The sequence below is a fragment of the Neofelis nebulosa genome, chromosome 4 (assembly GCF_028018385.1).
Source record: "Neofelis nebulosa isolate mNeoNeb1 chromosome 4, mNeoNeb1.pri, whole genome shotgun sequence".
NCBI lineage: Eukaryota > Metazoa > Chordata > Mammalia > Carnivora > Felidae > Neofelis > Neofelis nebulosa.
In genome coordinates, this window is record NC_080785.1 from 163,393,495 (window position 1) to 163,411,662 (window position 18,168).

At 52.1% G+C, this 18,168-nt stretch overlaps 1 protein-coding gene across 2 annotated transcripts in view; it reads left to right on the top strand.

The window, feature by feature from the left end:
• Positions 1 to 7,768: 7,768 nt before the first annotated feature.
• The window catches only part of MUC16 (mucin 16, cell surface associated), a 95,769-nt gene continuing 85,369 nt past the window's right edge, over positions 7,769 to 18,168 (top strand). The window contains exons 1-3 of one of the 2 annotated variants that reach the window (XM_058728843.1): positions 7,769 to 12,173; positions 14,413 to 14,517; positions 17,788 to 17,898. In XM_058728843.1, the coding sequence (XP_058584826.1) occupies positions 8,420 to 12,173; positions 14,413 to 14,517; positions 17,788 to 17,898 (3,970 nt within the window). In that variant the 5' untranslated portion in view covers positions 7,769 to 8,419. The remainder of the gene's footprint in view (positions 12,174 to 14,412; positions 14,518 to 17,787; positions 17,899 to 18,168) is intronic. The other variant, XM_058728842.1, reaches the window with a different exon arrangement.

The following is an 18,168-nucleotide window of genomic DNA, read 5'->3' on the forward strand; positions in this document are numbered from 1 at the left end:
TCCTCCAGGAAGACTTCCCTGATTTCTTGCCCCTTCTGAGACGGGTGTCTCTTGCCAACCTCTATGCTTCTGCCATTCCAGCTTGATCACCTGCACTTGTGTGTGTCCATCTTGGCCACACTGCGTGCCCAGAGTGGAGTTGGGGCTCAGGGTGCACCTGTCCTAGAAGTACGTGAATGGGAGCTGGACGAGAAGACAGGAGAGTAAGGTTAGCAGAAAGTCACATGGAGCATGGAAGGATCTGGGGGTTTCTGATGAGTCTGCCCCGGCCACAGGTCCATGGAATTTGGTGCCGGATACAAGATGCAGGAGAGATGTGAGGCCCCGTAGGGCGTCCACTGCTCACCACCTTCACACCAGGCACCGACATGTGCCTTCCCCTCCATGAGAAGATAAATTCACCCATCAGGCTGTGAGAGGCTTGAGGGGTGGGGTCTCCCAAGTGTGAGACAGCGGAGTGGGAGGGGGGGGCACTGACAAAAGGAGTATGGTACCTAAGGAGGGCTGCCCTGGCCGTCGGTGCTGGGCAGGTGGCAGGGGAGAGGCAGTTTCTGGCACGGCTGTTGTACAGCCTGAGCCCTCAGCCTGGGGGTGATAAGAAGCCTGTGGACGCTGTGGACTTTTCAAGGAGGAGGCAGAATTCCAAATACCCCACCTGCCTCCCACGCCAGCTCCTCAGGCCCCCGGCAGGGACAGCTGCAGGGCTCAGCTCCTGTGCGGGACCTCGGGGAGTGTGGGACCGCAGACCCCGTGATGGCCACATGGGGCAGAGCAGGGGGAGGGGGCAGGGGTGGTATGGATGGAAGAGGCCCAGCCCTCGGCCCCCCTGGCAGCCGGGGAGTTCCCACGTGGGAACACAATCTCTCCTCTCCACTCCCACACATTCCAAAATGCTCCGAGCCAGCCGTGCCTCCCCCGGGTCTGCTGGTACCAGGTCCTGAGCAGGAAGGTGTCCCGTAGACGCCCGGGGCTTCAGAGAGTACGGCAGGTCCATGCCTCGGTCCCTGCCCTCCTTAAGCCACGTGGACCCACGGACAGCAGACTCGGGAGCCAGGCTTGGCTGGGGGGGGGGGCGGGGGTCCCCTCCTGCCCCTCCTCACAGAGGGTGTCGGTCGGCAGGTGTTAGTCACTACGCGGGCACCAGATAATGCCAGCCGACCTTTGCCAGCAGCGAACCACACTTCCCCCAGGGCAGGCCCTGCCCCTCTCGGGCAGCTCAGCAAGGCGTGTCCTCAGCACCCTCCCAGGAGCCGGGCCCGGCCGGCCGGGCTGAGCTCAGTCACCGGGACCTGTTCAGGCGGTGAGGAGCACAGCCCGGGGCGGCCAGGCAGGAGCATGGGCTGGGAGGGCCCGGCACCCCGGGGGTGCCGGCGCAGGCACCTGCTGGTTCTGGCCGTCAGCCTCCTCCTCACCCGCGGGCCAGGTAAGCCGGGCTGGGCTGGGGCCAGTAGAGGACAGAGCAGACGTGACACGTGCCTGAGGCTTCCAAGCCCCTCGCGGTCGGCGGAGGTCTTCTGCTTTCTGGCAAAGGCCCAAGTCACAGCTGGCCAGATGAGGCTGCGTGTTCCGAACTGACAGGCGAGTTCACCGAATCCCTGTGCCACGAATTCGATATCTGCCAGGCTCCGTGTGGAGACGGCCAGCCGTCCATTCCTTCATTCATGGGCTCGCTCACACCCTCACTGGCTGGTTCTGTAGACACCCGTGCCTGGCTCTCAGGTGGGAGATGACCCAGTCACAGCTTTGGGCTTCCAGAAGCTCCGGGCTGCTGGGCAAGGCGGGCGGCTGCCCAGTCATTAGGGGTGCACGGTTGAGCAGGAGCACTGAGGGCAGGGAGTTTCCCTAAACTGCAGGGTGGCATTGGGGTCGGCAGGGATTTCTCTGGGCACGATCAGTGGGAGAGAGGGAAGGGCAGGGAGAACTGCGTGTGCAAAGGCCAGGAGGCAGGAAGCTGCCAGGTGTGTTTGGGTTAGTCCGGTGTGATGTGAGTGTATTTGGGCTGCATGATAGGGGGATGCGCAGGGGAGGGGTGGAAGCCGGAAGGCAGCCTGTGAGGTTTCGGGGAGCTGTGTTCTTCGATCCCAAGGGGTCTTTGCAGGCCTGTTGGTCATTTTGGAGGATTAACTTGGGCCCTTGCTGCCTCGAGGAAGCCCACCGGCCTGAGGGAAAGGCAGGGGTCCAGCTTGGTGTGTTTGCATGCTGTGGGGGGAGGCCAGACTCTCTCCTCTACAGAGAGAAGCTCCAAGATTCTCCACATGTGGCCCCTGGGCTGTCCAGACCCCTGGACTGTTTTACACCAGCTGCTTCCTTGGGCAGGCAGCCTGGGCTTTCTAGCCAAACCTCTGGTGTGCAAGACATCCAGAGGCTGGTAAAAGGGGGCATCTGCCCTCTGCCAGGTGCCTAAGTAGCTGTTCCTTTACTCGTCCCAGGAGAAAGGACCGTCCTCAACATTTAGCTGGGAAACACAGGCCACCAGGGCCAAAGGGCAGTCGAGAGGGCCTTCCCCATCCTAGAAGGGCATGAGACCCTGGACGCTGGCAGCCTGGGAGCCAGCCCGCCCTTCCCTCACCCAGGCCAGGCTGCAGCTCCCTGAACAGGTGGGGAAGGCTCCCCAGCCCCCCAGCCCTGAGTCACTGAGGCCCGGCTCTGGCCCCGGGGAAGAGCTTTGTGGTTAGACGTCATTGTGAGGCATCCACACAATGACCTGAATGGTGGGCGGGTTTGTACAGGACAATCCCACCACCTCCGATGGGGCGTGTCCCCCTGAGCTGTCCCCAAAGCACGTAGCCACAAACAGAGGCTGTTTAACAGCTTTTGTCCCCAAGGTTCACTCTGGGTCTGATGCAGGGGGCTGTTGGAGCTGGGTAGACTCCTGCTCCTGTCCCAGGGAGTACTGGTCACCTGGACTATGGGTTGACATCCCTCCCCACTGCCCCATCATTTCCATAGTACCTGGGACACATCTCATGGCAGGGATTCCCCTGGAATCAATCCAGACACCCTCCAGGACTTTTGACTTAAATGCCGGAAAGGACTCCCTTAATCCCTGGGCAGAGGTGAAAAGAAATCTAAATCTAGCACTTGACAGGCTTTGTGTTCTTGGGCCAGACACTTACCCTCTCTGAGTTTCCAACTCCTCAAAGAGTGATTTTTTTTTTTTTTTTTTTTTTTTTTTTTTTTTTTTTACAAACTCCAGAGCTGGAGGAAAAGCATTCCTCACTCACCTCTCCCTCTACGTTGGACCCCATCCATATTCTTCCTGTGTTCTCTCCCACCTTGCCCCTGGGGCTGAGACACCCCAAGATCCCACAGGACCTTAGTGACCATCATCTTGTATTGTGCACATCCTGTGTGCCAGGGTTTCACCTGCATTATCTCGATTGAGCCTGTGTGGGTGAGAACAGGACCACCGCTACCTCCCATTTGATGGAAGAGGAGACAGGCTCAGAGAGGTTAAGCCTTTTGTTTAAAGCCACACAGCAAGGGTCCAGATCTCAGTGTCTGGATGATTCCTAAGCCCTGACTTCACCCTCTGCCTGGGAAGAGGGTTGACAAAGATCACTCGTGTCCTGGGAGTTTCCTGGCACATGGGTACCTCCCCCAGAGGAGATGAGCGGTTCTCCTCTGCTGACCCCTCCCAGCAGGGCTCCCCAAGGGCCAGCACAGCATAGAACATACAACGCTCTCTCCGTGCTCTGCTGAATGCCTTCCTGGGTCCCTGGACAGTGGCAGAGGGTATTTGGAACTCAGATGTGGGCTCCTGAGTCTAACCCACTCTGGCCAGAATTTCAGCTCATTTTTCACCACTTATGACTCATCTCCCAGAAAAGAGGAAAGATATGTTCATGTTTCCCCATGGATCCAGGCAGGTGGGGCAGCCCCGGGCTTCTTCATGTCCAGCTTGTCACTGGATGTTCCTGGGGCTTCTCCCAGGTGGCCAGTCTGAGCAGGTGAATGAGCCCCTCCCACCTTCTGGGAGAGTCAAGGCCAGACACAGTGGCTTACACAGGGCCCCACCCACTCTTGACGGTAGATTCAGTGGTCCAGGTTACCCTCCCCATTTCATAGATGAGGGGACAGAAGCTCAGAAGAAGGTCCCCCATGTGGCCGGTGGCGGTGGGGCGGGGGGGACAGCTGTGCCTGGAAGCCAGGGTGTCTGACTCCAAGCACCACACTCTGTGTCACCTGCCACTATTTAGATCTGGCTTCTGGATGTGGGTACCAGCCTGGGTACTGGCCTCATCTTCTGGCTCCCTGCTCAGACCTCAGAGCTGTCCCCAGAGGCCTTAGTGCATCACAGGACAAGGGTTGCGGGGCCATGAATGCTGAGTCAGGAGGACACATCCCAAGAGGGCGACCAGCCAGCCATCCTGGTTTGCCAGAGACTGAGGGTGTTCCTGGGATGTGAATCTTTAAGTGTTAAAATTGAGAAAGTCCAGGGCAAACCCCGACAAGTTGGTCACTGTCCGTCCTGGCCCCTCTCCTGTACTCACTCTGTTCCTGGCACATCTCCTCTGCCTCACTCATGAAGATTGGCTTCCCTGAGGACAGGCAGGAGGGAGAAAGCCTGGCCCTTATCCCTCTTCCTCTGACCCTCCTGACTGCCAGTCTACCTTCTCTGTCCACATCCGCACTGGGTCCCGGAGGCAGTGGTGCCAGTGGGTCTCAGCCTGGACCTGGCCATCAGCTCTGGCACACACACAGGCAAGTTCCCTGCTGCTGGGGCATCTGGTGGGATGTCCCCTTGGTGGGAACCAGTGTAGACAAGAAGAGGGAGTTTGAGGCTGGAACTCTATCTGGGTTCTTCATGCCGCCCGCCACTCCTTGACCCTGGGCGATGGGTCTTCCCCATCCCAGAGTCTAATTTGTCCCCTATATTTGAGTGGCAAAGATGCCACGTAGCAGGGCAGTTAGCAGTACAGACACTGGTGCCAGACGGCCTGGGTTCAAATCCTGCCTCTGCCACTTCCTGGACAAGTGAGGTAACCTCTCGGAGCCCCCAGACTTGCATCTAGAATGTGAGAATAAATGTGTGATTGAGTAGATGTGAAATCTAGATTAAGTTAGATGATGCCTCCAAAATAGTGGTTCTCACCACGGTGTGATGTTGGCCCTCTGGGGACATTGGCAATGTCCGGAGATATTTTTGGGTGGACAACCAAGAGGGCAGGGGCTACTGACATCTGGTGAGTAAAGGCCAGGGATGCAGCTAAACATCCTGTTCTAGCTCCTTCCAGTCCATCCTTTTTGCAGGAAGACTGCTCAGTGCCTACTGTCCTCTGTGCTGGGCTTGTCGCGCTGGGGGCTGTGCCTTCTTGGGAATACTGGTCCCACCCACTTCTGTCAAGTCCTCTGGGATCATTTGTACCAGTTTCTGGCTTCTGAGATCTGCCACTGAGACCTCTCTGTGCTCCAGTCCCCCAACCTGCCTCCATCTCTTTAATTGCTTATAAGATGGTAACCTGACCTACTCGGTCCTAAGGGTTCCTTGCCTTCTAGGTCCAGCAAGCTTTCACAATCCTGATCTTTACTCTGTTTTGAGGCTTCATTCCTTACCAATTGGAGGACAGAAAGCCTGTGTAGTCTCAGCTTTTGGACTTTATACCAGAACCTTCTCAAAAAGAACTCTCCAGAGAAAGAGTGAGCTGATGAATGTACCTTTGATCCTTATACCTTCTGTTGCCTCATGTAGAGACCATAATGCAAAGCTCAATTGAAGGAGGGAGTGGAGGGGTAGCTGGTGACACTCAGGTATTGGAGAGAGCTGTGTGTACCGCAGACTATGAGAAAAAATGATCTTGGGGCGCCTGGGTGACTCAGTCGGTTAAGCGTCCGACTTCAGCTCGGATCATGATCTCATGGTCCATGAGTTTAAGCCCTGTGTCGGGCTCTGTGCTGACAGCTCAGAGCCTGGAGCCTGCTTCGGATTCTGCATCTCCCTCTCTCTCTGCCCCTCTCCTGCTCATGCTCTGTCTCTCTTTCTCTCTCAAAAATAAAACATTAAAAAAATTTTTTAAAAGTTTCTTCAGGTTGAGGGCTTAGTCCTATCAGACTGCCCCCCTGCCTGCTCCCCCACACCAGATGCCAATTGCAAAGCCCAGGCTGTTAGCTGTCCTTCTGACCAACCTGCTACAAATCAGAGGTTCCAGTGACCCCCTCCAACTCAGGATGCCAAATGCAAGACCAGGTGGCTGCTTGTACTTCTGACCAACTGACTGTAAATGAGAAGTTCCCACAACCCCCTCCTTGGGTTCCATTAATTGGCTAGTGCTGCTCACAGAGCTCAGAGAAACCATTTACTTACTAGGTTACTGGTTTCTTATATAAGGATATAATTCAGGAACAGCCAGATGGAAGAGACACAGAAGGTAAGGTGTGGGGAAGCCTCAGACCTTCCATGCCTTCTGCAGGGGACCACTCTCCCATCCCCGTGTGCTCATCAACCCAGAGGCTCTCCCAGCCTGCCCTTTGGAGGCTTTTGACACAGAAATGATTAAATCACTGGCCATTGGTTGTTGAACTCAACCTCTAAACCCTCTCCCTCACCCTTTGAAAGTTCCAACCCCCTAATTACCTGGTTGGTGCTCTTCTCCAGCCCTCATCTGCCACCATCATTAGGTGTGGTCCCAAACTCACCTCATTAGCACAACAAAAGACACCTTTATAGCTCCCTTCACTTGGGCAATTCCAAGGGTTTTAGGAGCTCTTTGCCAGAAACAAGAACAAAGATCAAATATATACATTTCTTATTACAAATCACAATATCCCAGCTTCAGAGAAGACCTTCCAGAGGAGGAGATGATTGAACTGTTTTTAAAAGTCACTTTATAGAAGAAAAAATAAATGAGCAGTGATATTTATTCTCCTTCTCAGACTTCCCTGAAAATTCCAGTGGAAGTAATGTGGGCTCATTGTAGAACACTTAGAAAATTCAGTAAAGAGAAAACACGAGGTTGAACTGAATCTTTTTTTTTTTTTTTAGCTTTTTATTTGAGAAAGAGAGTGTGAGTGGGGGAGAGGGACAGAGAGAGAGGAGAGAGAGAAATCCCAAGCAGGCTCCACACTGTCAGCATAGAACCCAACATGAACTCAATCCCACAAACTGTGAGATCATGACTTGAGCTGAGATTAAGAGTCCGACGCTTAACCAATTGAGCCACCCAGGCGCCCCTGGACCCCAGCCTCTTGACCATTGGCGTCCAGTATTCTTTGCAGTGGGGCTGGCCTGTCTTATGGGGCTGTTAGCCGCATCCCTAGCCCCTGTCCACTAGGTGGCACCAGAGCACCACTCATCGTAACAAACCAAACCTGTGGTCCCTTTCTGGAATATTCCCGGGGGCGGCGGGGGGGGGGGGGGGGGGACATCAGACCCGGTTGAGAACCAGCGCCAGAGGGAGAGACAAGGTGGATCGTTAAGGACATGACAGGCAAACGAATAAGATTCGAAGGAGGGGACTGATAGGGTCAGATTTTTATTTTAGGGAAATTCCTGTGGTTGCCACATCCTTTCAGAAAGGCTGCCCGATTTCCCGCAACCTCCCACGTGCACAGGGGTCATCTGGACCTAAGTGTGTCCGGCACAAGTGCAGAGATCCCAGTTACATCGCCCACCAGAAAAAACTGCAGGGAGCCCAGTGGAGGATGCCAGCAGCCGGCTTGGCTCTCCGAGGGCACATCTTAGACCCGCGTCCGAAAGGCAAATGCTGACGCATCCCTGCTTGGCCCCATGGGCCTCCTTGGGTCCAGTGCTCCTACCCTGTCCTGTAACACAGCAGGCGATAGTGCTGAAACCACCCAGGACACGCACGTTACCAGTTTATTATGTAAGGTTTCCGCAGCTGTGGCTACCGTGGACAAAAGTGCCCTGTCTTTTACTTCCCCAGCCGAGACCGCGACCAGTGTCTCTGCTCCTGGAAGAGAGAACAGTCTGACTATCACCACAGCCTCCAGCCCTGACAGCAGGGTGACAGGTAGGGCTCCGGTGTCCTCATCTGACCCAGAGGGGGAGCTCAGAAGCACGGCTGCCGGTGGGAACTCTGAGCCCTCCAGGGCACCCCTCTCCAGCACCCCAACAGCCGCGTCACAGACCCAGGCAGGCTCCGTTCAGGACACGAGCGAATCCCAGCGCACACGCTGGACAGAGACAGATCCTGGGGGGTCCTCAAGCATTGTGGTAACCTCTGTCAGCCCTTCCCCCACTTCGGAAGTCACTGCAAAGAGCAGCCCCTCCAAAGGAACTTCACCCCAAGAAACCTCGACAGACACACTCTTCACAGAAGCCACAGGCGGCCCAGCCACCGATCAGCTGACTGTCGCCAGTGGGGTGGGAAACAGCAGCACCAGGAGGAGTTGGACCACAGCCCACCTCCCCACAGAACATACAGCTTCATCTGAGACACTCACGGGTTTGACTCAGACCATGAGAAGTGCCCCAGTCACTCCAGCTGAGGTGGGGGCAGCTGGTAATCCAAGTACTCCGGGAGCCACACGCTTGCCCTCCAAGACGGTCTCTTCTACTTATCCCGAGACGTCATCTAGAGAGACTCCAGATTCTGGGGGGCAGAGGAGCCCAGGACTGCCTCGGTCCAACACGGAACATCACTTTGCCTCCCCTGAGCTTGGTTCTGAGGGAGACACCACGCTAACCCCCAGTGTTTCCCTGCTGTCACCTGCTTCAGATCTGGGTGATAAAGTGCCAGGCTCCAGCACATCCTCAGTGCAGACAGTTACCTCTTCCATGACCACGGGGATCCCAGGGAGCCCAGAGAGGACGGAGCCCAACTCAGCTGTCACATTTCCCATAACGGCAAGTAATCCAGTGGCAAGTGCTGGGAGGGTCAGAAGTGCCACCTCTGCCCTGGCCCGTCCATCTCCCTCAGGGGAAGAGACAGCAGGGAGCGTGCTCCCCCTCAGCACCTCCCCCGAGACCCCAGACCCGCCCAGCCTCCCCGCAGCCGGGACTTCGGCTTCAGAACCGTCGGGTGGCCCTGGAACCCTCAGCATCACCAGTGTGTCCGGAATGAAGACTTCATTTTCTCCATCCCCCTCCTCTGCCTCAGAAGAGACCAACACCCTTTTATTTACTACTGGAGAGGATTCAAAGAAACCTTTAAATCCATCTGTGTCTCCACCTGAGACCTCTGTTTCCAGAGGCAAGACCACCTTGGCCTTCAACCCTGTGCCTACGCAAGCCCTCTCAGCCGTGGACTCCTGGGCTACACGCTCAGGTGAGTACCGCTCATCCCATATAGCGAATGCCTTCAGGACCACAAACAGCACCTCCATTGCACAGTCAGCCAACGCCACTCTTCCTAAAACATCTCGGTTGACGAGGACCCCTGCTTTTATTTCTGCAGCCGCCATGTCACAGACCAACACTGCACTTCACAGCAATGCTTGGCCGGAGACCAGTCCCAAATTTGCAACAAGGTCGCCTCCGGCACGAAGCACTGTGTCAGCGACTGCCCCTCTTCTTTCTGCGGCCGGCGTGGTTCCTGGATTCAGTTCCCTAAAAACCAGCTCCGTGGAAGGAGTGTCTGTGTGGCAGCCTTCAACAGACAACCCAAGAGGTCCAACCACCGTTCCTTCTGGACCTTCTACCAGGATGCAGCCCACAGAGAGAAATGGTGGGGAAAGGAAGTCGGGAACAACCCACCTGCCCATTGGAACCGCATCTCCACCTGAGACATCCACACATGCCTCCCTGGCCAAGGAAAGCCGTTGGGTCTCAACGAGTGCATCTGAGTCCACTGGTGCTTCCAGCTCAAGGACTGTACGAAGGACAAGCCACTTGGCTGGACCCTTGTCTGGGGCCCCCTATGATTTGTCCTCTGTGGGGGTTACAGTTTCTGGGGATGAAACCAGCCCACCTCTGGCTCCAGAAACAGCTGCAGTTCACTTGCCTGATAACTCGTCTTCATCTGCTGCTTCTGTTGCCCCAGTCCCAGTGGCCACCACATTTTTAGCCCAGAAGGTCACCGCAAGCACTGTAGCCGGCACAGCTGAGGCTAGTAAATGGGACATGCCCATATCTTCTAGGACTTCCTCATCACTTAGCAACTCCCCAGCCAGTGCGGACACAGGGAGGGGCGTCTCTGTTCCACTGGCTACTCCATCGTCAGCCCCGTCAGTGGAGCCTTCAGAAGAGAGCGTCGCTACCTCTGGCACCCGCCCAGAACTAACAGACTCATCCAGCGTCCTCCTCAGAGAGGTGCAAACCAGTCCAGAGAGTCACATGCCCCTTGTCTCACCCTCAGTGAAGGCCACCACGGCTGTATCAATAGCAAAAATGGAGACTGATGAAATCTCTTACTCTTCTGGGTCGCCACCTGTGATGTCACTTCCCGGAAAGATAGGTACCAGTGGTACCCGGGCCTCTGCCACATACATCCCCCCTCCGGATCCCATGGTGACACGTTCAGCTCAGGTCTCTTCATCCCATTTGGTGAAGGAGCTCAGAACCACAGACACTTATGCAAGAACAGAGTCCGCCAGCCCAGCTGCTCATGCTGGAAGTCCTCAAATCCCAAGGACACCCAGTCCCACTAGCCCAGACACGATGGCAGGGGCCAGCACAGACACAGCTGAACGCTTCACTGGATCCCAGGGCACAGATCTGGCAGAAAAATCCCCTGGATTCGGGACACGGTCAACCCTAGGACCAGTGTCTGTCGTCGCCTCTGCCTCCCCTCCCTCTGGAAGCAGCATGTTGGAACTGACCTCTGATGCCTCAGGTGAGTCCTTGACCCTGAGCACCAGTAACGAGAGCACAATCACTTCTTGGCTCCGGGCTCTCAGTACGTCTCTCCCCATGGTAACGTGGCTGAGTACCAGCTCAACAGAGGAAAGCGCCTTAAATGCTCCCGATGCTTCAAGTCCAAGTTCATCCAAGACATTTGCTACATTTACACCTTCTGTACCTTCCCATGAACTTGCAGATCCAGGGGTAGACACCACTGTTCTCCAAAATACAGATTTGACCACCGTGGGCACGAGTGGGGACTTAACTCCTCCCACAGCCACAGCCTCCCACCAGCTCAGCATGAGTCCGTCCGCCTCGTTGATTCATTCACCCTCAGATACTACAACCGTAGCTATCACAGCCTCAGGGATGAGGGACAGCACCGATGTGTCCTCTTCCAGATTTCCAGGCCTCTCCAGCACAGAAGCCGGGCAGAGCTCATCTTGGCCCCTCCCCATTACCTCTCCATCGACAGAGCCCACATCCCCAGCAGCACTGACCACTTCAACACCCAAGAGAAGACTCACATCAGAGGCAACAAGACCAGCCAGCTCCGTGTCTCAAGACGAGACGAGCTCACCCCCAAGGCAGACTGCAGAGGTTCAGAGTCTTGCTGCCATGGTTAGCTCTGTGGAAACCAGCAGGGGGGTCGCTCAGACGTCTGACCGTGGAAAAACCACAGTCAATCTGAGAACAAGTTTAGTTGCCCAGTGGAATTCATCTCTGCCTTTAACACACAGCACTGTGGGGGTCCCGGCTTCGTCTGAGGCCACCACTCCTGAAAGGCAACGTGGCCCCTGGTCAGAATCATCAGTGACCACAGAGAGAGTTGGGCCAGAACCCTCTTCTTCAGTCTCCTCTGTGTCCCCTGAGGTGACCACTGCCTTGGACTCTGCCCCCACAATGCCGGAAACTGTGGGCTCCACCTCATCCGTCCCTAAGTTTAGGGAAATAACTACTGAGAAGGCATCAGCTTCCTCCCTGGCCTCTGTACTGCTGGGTGGAAGCTCTCCCCCATCTCCCCCAGAGGCCACATCTTCCGTGGGCACCGGGGAGGGCACAGGGACAAGTCCACTCATGTCACAGGCCAGCTCATCTTCCAGAAGGGAAATCGACTCCTCTGCTTACTCATCCTCCAGCATCAGCCACAGTGCTGATTCTTTTGATCCATCCACCAGAGGAGTGACCGGGGCCTCTCCCCTAGCCCCCACAGCCTCGAGCTGGATCTCCTCATCAGCACTTACTGACTTTCAGGCACAGACAAGCCAAACTTCTCCCAAGACTCTTTCCTCCTCAGGGCCAGAGCACACCAGCCTGGGAGAGGAGACTGGCCTGGCCAGGACCTCATCAGGAACATTTACCTCTTCTGAAGCCAAGGGAGAGCCCTCCTGGACATCTGTCTCTGTACCATCAGAGGCTCCACCTGACAGAGGTGAGACTTCTGGGTCAGACCATCTGTTCCTGATCTGGATAGCTTGCCCCCATCCATGAGTAAGGACCTGCTCTCTCTGCCCTCTTGGAAATGGCTTTGTTCTCCTTGGTTTGGTCACTGAAGATGGTAAGAAATCTCCTCCCCCTTTTTTAACAGGATATTTGACTTGTCTTGCATCAGGATTCCGGCTTCAGGGAAATGTCCAATTGGCTAGGGGGCCACTAGAGCCCCTGGGTCTGGTTTTCTACCGGTAGTATGGGGTTGCCCTTCTATAGTGTGCAGTGTAGACTTCCTGATGAATCTCACATTTTTTAAAAACTTTTTTATTTTTTTTTTCTTTTTTTTTTTTTTTAAATTTTTTTTTCCAACGTTTTTTATTTATTTTTGGGACAGAGAGAGACAGACAGAGCATGAACGGGGGAGGTGCAGAGAGAGGGAGACACAGAATCGGAAACAGGCTCCAGGCTCCGAGCCATCAGCCCAGAGCCCGACGCGGGGCTCGAACTCACGGACTGCGAGATCGTGACCTGGCTGAAGTCGGACGCCTAACCGACTGCGCCACCCAGGCGCCCCTAAAAACTTTTTTAAAATTGAGGTAAAATATACAGTTCAGTGGCATTAAGCACATTCACACTGTTGTGTAACCATCCCCATCATCCATCTCCAGAACTTTATCTTCCCCAACGGACACTTTATTCTCATTAAACACTAACTCCTCTTTTTGCCCTTCTCCTAGCATCTGAAATCACCATTCTACTTCTGTCTCTGTGAATCTGACTATTCTAGGTACCTTATATAAGTGGAATCATGTACTATTTGTCCTTTTGTGTCTGGCTTATTTCACTTAGCATAATGTTTTCAAGGGTCATCCATGTTGTAGCTCGTATCACAATTTCTTTCCTTTTTTTAATGTTTATTATTATTTTTTTTAAGGGAGACAGAGACAGAGCATGAACAGGGAAGGGGCAGAGAGAGAAGGAGACACAGAATCTGAAGCAGACTCCAGGCTCTGAACTGTCAGCACAGAGCCCAGTGTGGGCCCTAAACTCATGAACTGTGAGATCATGACCTGAGCCGAAGTTGGCCGCTTAACCAACTGAGCCACCCAGGCGCCCCTCTTTCCTTTTTAAGGCTGAATAATAGTTCATTGTAGATATATAGCGCCTTTTGCTTATTCATACATAGATGGACATTTGGGCTGTCTCCATGTTTTGCCCATTGTGAATCAGACTGCTGTGAACATTAGCGTACAAATATCTATTTGAGTCCTTTTGATTCTTTGGGGAAAAATACCTAGTAATAGAATTGCTATATAATATGGTAGAATACTAAATTCTTATGTTTAGATTTTGAAACTTCTTCTTGAGGTCACCTGTTCTCACCCAGATAAGAATCAGCCCATCATGACTAAGCTTCCCTAGGTATCTCTGATTGATGGTCCATCTCAATAAGACTAGTGGGAGGGCGCCTGAGTGGCTCAGTCGGTTAAGCGTCTGACTTTGGCTCAGGTCATGATCTCACAGTCTGTGAGTTTGAGCCCCACATCAGGCTCTGTGCTGACAGCTTGGAGCCTGGAGCCTACTTCAGATTCTGTGTCTCCCTCTCTCTCTGACCCTTCCCCGTTCATGCTCTGTCTCTCTCTGTCTCAAAAGTAAATAAACATTAAAATTTTTTTTTAAAAAAAAAAAAAGACTAGTGGGAATAGAAGTATGTGGCTTCTGTGTCTGTCTTGTCTCCCTGAGATGACTGATCACATCACCTTGGTCATCACTGGTTATAAAACAAGCAGGTTCCTATCAGGAATCTGACAGCCTTTCCTGACACTATCTGGCATATGCCCTCCTCTATGTCCTATTAGGATATCTGACTTGAAGTCACCTGGACAGTCATCTGCCTCACTCTTTGACAAGCCCATTTTTTATGGACTAGACCAGCACTTTGATGTGATGTCCGTGATCCCAGACTTTATGTGGATTCTGTTGATTCTGGGACTAGAGAGAGAAGAGGCTCAATTATTGCCCATTAATATCTTATTTCATTGTGCTTGTTCACGGCACAATTCTCACGCAGAGCTGGTGTTCCAGTCCCCCAAATCTGTGTTCTCCTGTCTCTAGCCTTTGAATAACATTTCCTTATAAATAAATGTCTTTGTTTCCAAACTGGGCACATATTAGTTTTTCTCAGGTGCTTTCCCTCTAAACTGACCAGTATCCATCCAACCCACCTGTCTCTCCTACAGGCACTGATGGGACTGTGGTGTCCGTTACTCACTTCCCCACATATGAAAGTTCCTCATGGCTGAACAGGGACCCTTCAACACCTGTGACAGTGGTTGATTCTGCAGGTATGACAGCTGCTGCTAAACTTTGTCTCTCTAGGAACCATGTTTTCTATTCTCTGGTAAGTTGTGTTTCTGCTAGAACTAGCCTGAGATGTTGGTACCACCTGGATTTCTCCTAAAAAATGTAGATCTCTTGGCCCTATTTCTCCAATATGGGACTTAAATATCTCCAAAGACACAAGAGACCATTCAATGTTCAGGACCTTTTCATTAGTAGATGGCTCTTATCGAAAGAGGTCCAGAGCTAGCATGATAAGGATTGGTCAGGGGTGGTTGATAGTTCCTGGAATGAGCCGTACATGAGAAAAAGCCACTATCTTGGAGGATGTGATACCATGAGCAAGTCAACTCTGTGTCCTGGAGGTTTTCCTGAAAAGGAAATGGTTCTCACTTGTCAGGTAGAAGCGATAGAGGTTTAGAGACTGACCTATCATTTTATAATCTAATCTTCCCTGCCCTTAGATTCTCTTTAAAGGCCAAATAGGAGTTTCCAAAATAAGAAATAATAAGATAATATACATATTAAATTATGCCCTAAATCTTTAGAGATAATATCCAGTAATCCAGGGCTTCAGGCGGGGAAGCAGGGACCACAGGCACTTGGTAAATAAGGGTCAGATATGGGGAAGGAGCAGTAGATATAGAAAAGGAAGGACAGACTCTCCCCCATCGGCCAGAAACAGGATTTGTTAAATGTTCTCTCCGAGCAAACTCAAAGAGATCAATCTAATAATCATAGAAACCTTACCATAATCACTAATACTTCCTAAAATCATGAGTACACGTTTTAGCAATGGAGGGCTTGGGGGGACAACTACACTGTATCATGTCACAGCTTCTCCTGGTGGCCAGCAGATGACCACTATGTTTGATGAGACTTTAGGAATGAGTCAGACTGCTGAAAGCCCTGAACTGACAACTCTATACATTTCCATTGCTTCTTCTGAGAAGCCAAGCACACAGCCTGATGTAAATGGTCCCTTTCTCTGCCTGGCCCTGTATATACCTTGATCTTGACAACTAGTGGATATCCATCATCTGCAACTATTACCAGGTCAACTTCTCAGAGAGACACAAGTTCTCAGGAACTCATTCTGGAGCCCAAAACCAGCCCATCCATCTCAGTATAAGCCTTCTCTTCAGGGTCCAGGACAGGTAAGGTCAAGCATCTTTGGGTGGTCAGCAGCACAGGAGTGGTCATCATGTCCTTACCAGCACCAGTCCTTACCAGCACCAGTCCTTACCAGCATGGAAGGCAAGCAGAGCCCTCCCTCAACTCTTCCTACAGCATTCACAATGTCAGGGCATAAGTACCCAGTAGCAGTGACCCCTCCTGAAGGAAATCTGACTCTGAGTACAAGTTCCAAGGGACAGAACTTGAAGTCTCCTACACTAGAGATGACAGTGTAAACCATTTTCTGAAGTGAGACACCACTGACGACTGAGATGACAGGGTCACTCACCGGGTCTAGTGAAAACCAGATCACCGGTGGGTGTGAGCACAGAAATTGGGAGGAGTTCTCCAAGTTGGATCAGTACCTCAGTGGAGACACTGGCTGCTTCTGAGACCACTACAGACACAGAGGGAATTCATCCTTTTACAGTTTTACTGGTAGACTCTGTCTGGGCAACCAGTTCTGGGGCTGGTCATGTTCTCCTGTTCCTACCCACTCAGAATCACACAATGTCACGCCACCAATGGTTACAGCCTTCATTCCAGAGGCAACCAACCTTTAGACTTCAGCCTCCATTCTTCCTAAAACTGCAAGGACTGGGGAAGAATCTGGTTCCTCACAGACTCTTGGACTGAGGGACACTGGTATTTCTCAGGATTCTAGCACAGCCACAGACACAAAAGCATGATCTTTTCCCAAATGTTCAGTGATGCTACTACTGAAATCACTGGGACTTGAGTTTGCTTCCCAGTAAACTGTACCTATCCCAGGCTTTACTCAGTCAGTAGGTGACACTGGCATCCCCAGAAGAACCAACATCAACCGTTGTCTTGCCTCACATGGCTGATTCTTTACACATGACCTTCAACACACCAACAAGCCCATCTAGGACTGCAGCAAAGAGCACTCTTACTCTGGACACCACGACCACAGCCTCCTGGGAAGGAACCCCTCTGCTGAGACTCAGTTTTTCACTCTCAGAGATGACTACTCCTATGAGCAGAGGGCTAGGGGCTCCATCATAGACAAGACCTTCTTTTTTGGAGGTCTTGGAGGATCTGGAGAAAAGACCAAATCCCTGTCCCCTCTGGTACTTATTCTAAGCTCAACTTCAGCTTCTTATGTTTCTTCCAAGGCAGAGAAATCCAGAACCCCTAATTCTCCTTCACTTGCCTCTGGACTGACACTGTCTACATTATTCACGAACATTCAATTCCAGAAAACCACAGTTTTCCCAGGCACTGGCTCCCCAGAATATCCTTGGTGCCTGAGCATTACTGTGGGAGAATACAGGACCCTTAAGGTGATCTCTGTGGCCAGGCCACCAAAGGCCACCACATATGGTGTAGTTGTGACTCTAGCCACTGAGGAGAGCTCCTCTGATGTAGAGCCCAGCTCAGCTCCATGTGTTAATACCTGTATCCCATTTACAAGTAAGAACCTAGTTCCTGACTTCTCTTGCACTGGGCATTCTGAGATTTGGTGGATACTATTCAAAAAGGTAAAGAGAGGATTCCTGCTGAGAATGTCCATCTGGTTATACATATCTACTAGGATCATTCTACTTTCTCTATGTAACTAGTGATGGTTTTAGCATGCTTGAGTCCAAATTCAGTTCCTTCCAGTCTGAGCCTACCTTTACCCTCCCCAGATATGAAGTCTGCATGATGATAGTTATAAAAGAATGATAAAGGGAAATAAGAAAGTGCATAACCAAGACATATTATTTGCATATGTTTGCTAATCTGATATAATAATTCATGATATAATCCTTATTTTACTTATGGAGAGTCTAAAACATGGGAGAGAAAAATCAACCAATGGTGAATTCACATAGGTGCTAGAGACAGACTACTGCCAAATGCTTTTGCTTGAGGCCAATCAATTCAGCAGTCCCACCATCAACAGGAAACTCTTCTATAATTATGATGTAAGACACCTTATCAGTTTGATTTTGTGCCAAGAGAGTCAGTCCTCACCATGTGCCTTCTCAGAGACAGATGAGGACATGCTGAGTCAGTGCCTAGTGAGAGCATTTCTTGTGTGTTCCCATCTTGAAGGAAAGCTAGGCTGACGCGTCACTCCTCTTTTCCTTCAGGTCCTCAGGAGCCTGTGACAACCACCACTGGGGAGCTGAGTGAGGGGGCATATGGAGGCACCACGTGGTCAACGGGTGACCCCATGTCTCTGGTGACTGTAGGCAGCCTGGGTATGTATGATCCTCTGTGTACATTATGCTTAAGATTGGTCTTTGGACTAAAATAATTGATTTCCTGAGTCCCAGGTTCTGGTACATAACCAAAACTTTCTGCTGTTGTACCCAGAGGCTATTGGTAATATTTTAAGTGGAGATTTATTGACTTCTAATATGACTTACTTCTCCTTAGTAATTTTTATGTTCAAGAGCCAATCATTTCAGCTTTAGGAACAGATATAATGTCTCTACAAAACAGCTGACCAATTGTGAAGGGCCTTCCTA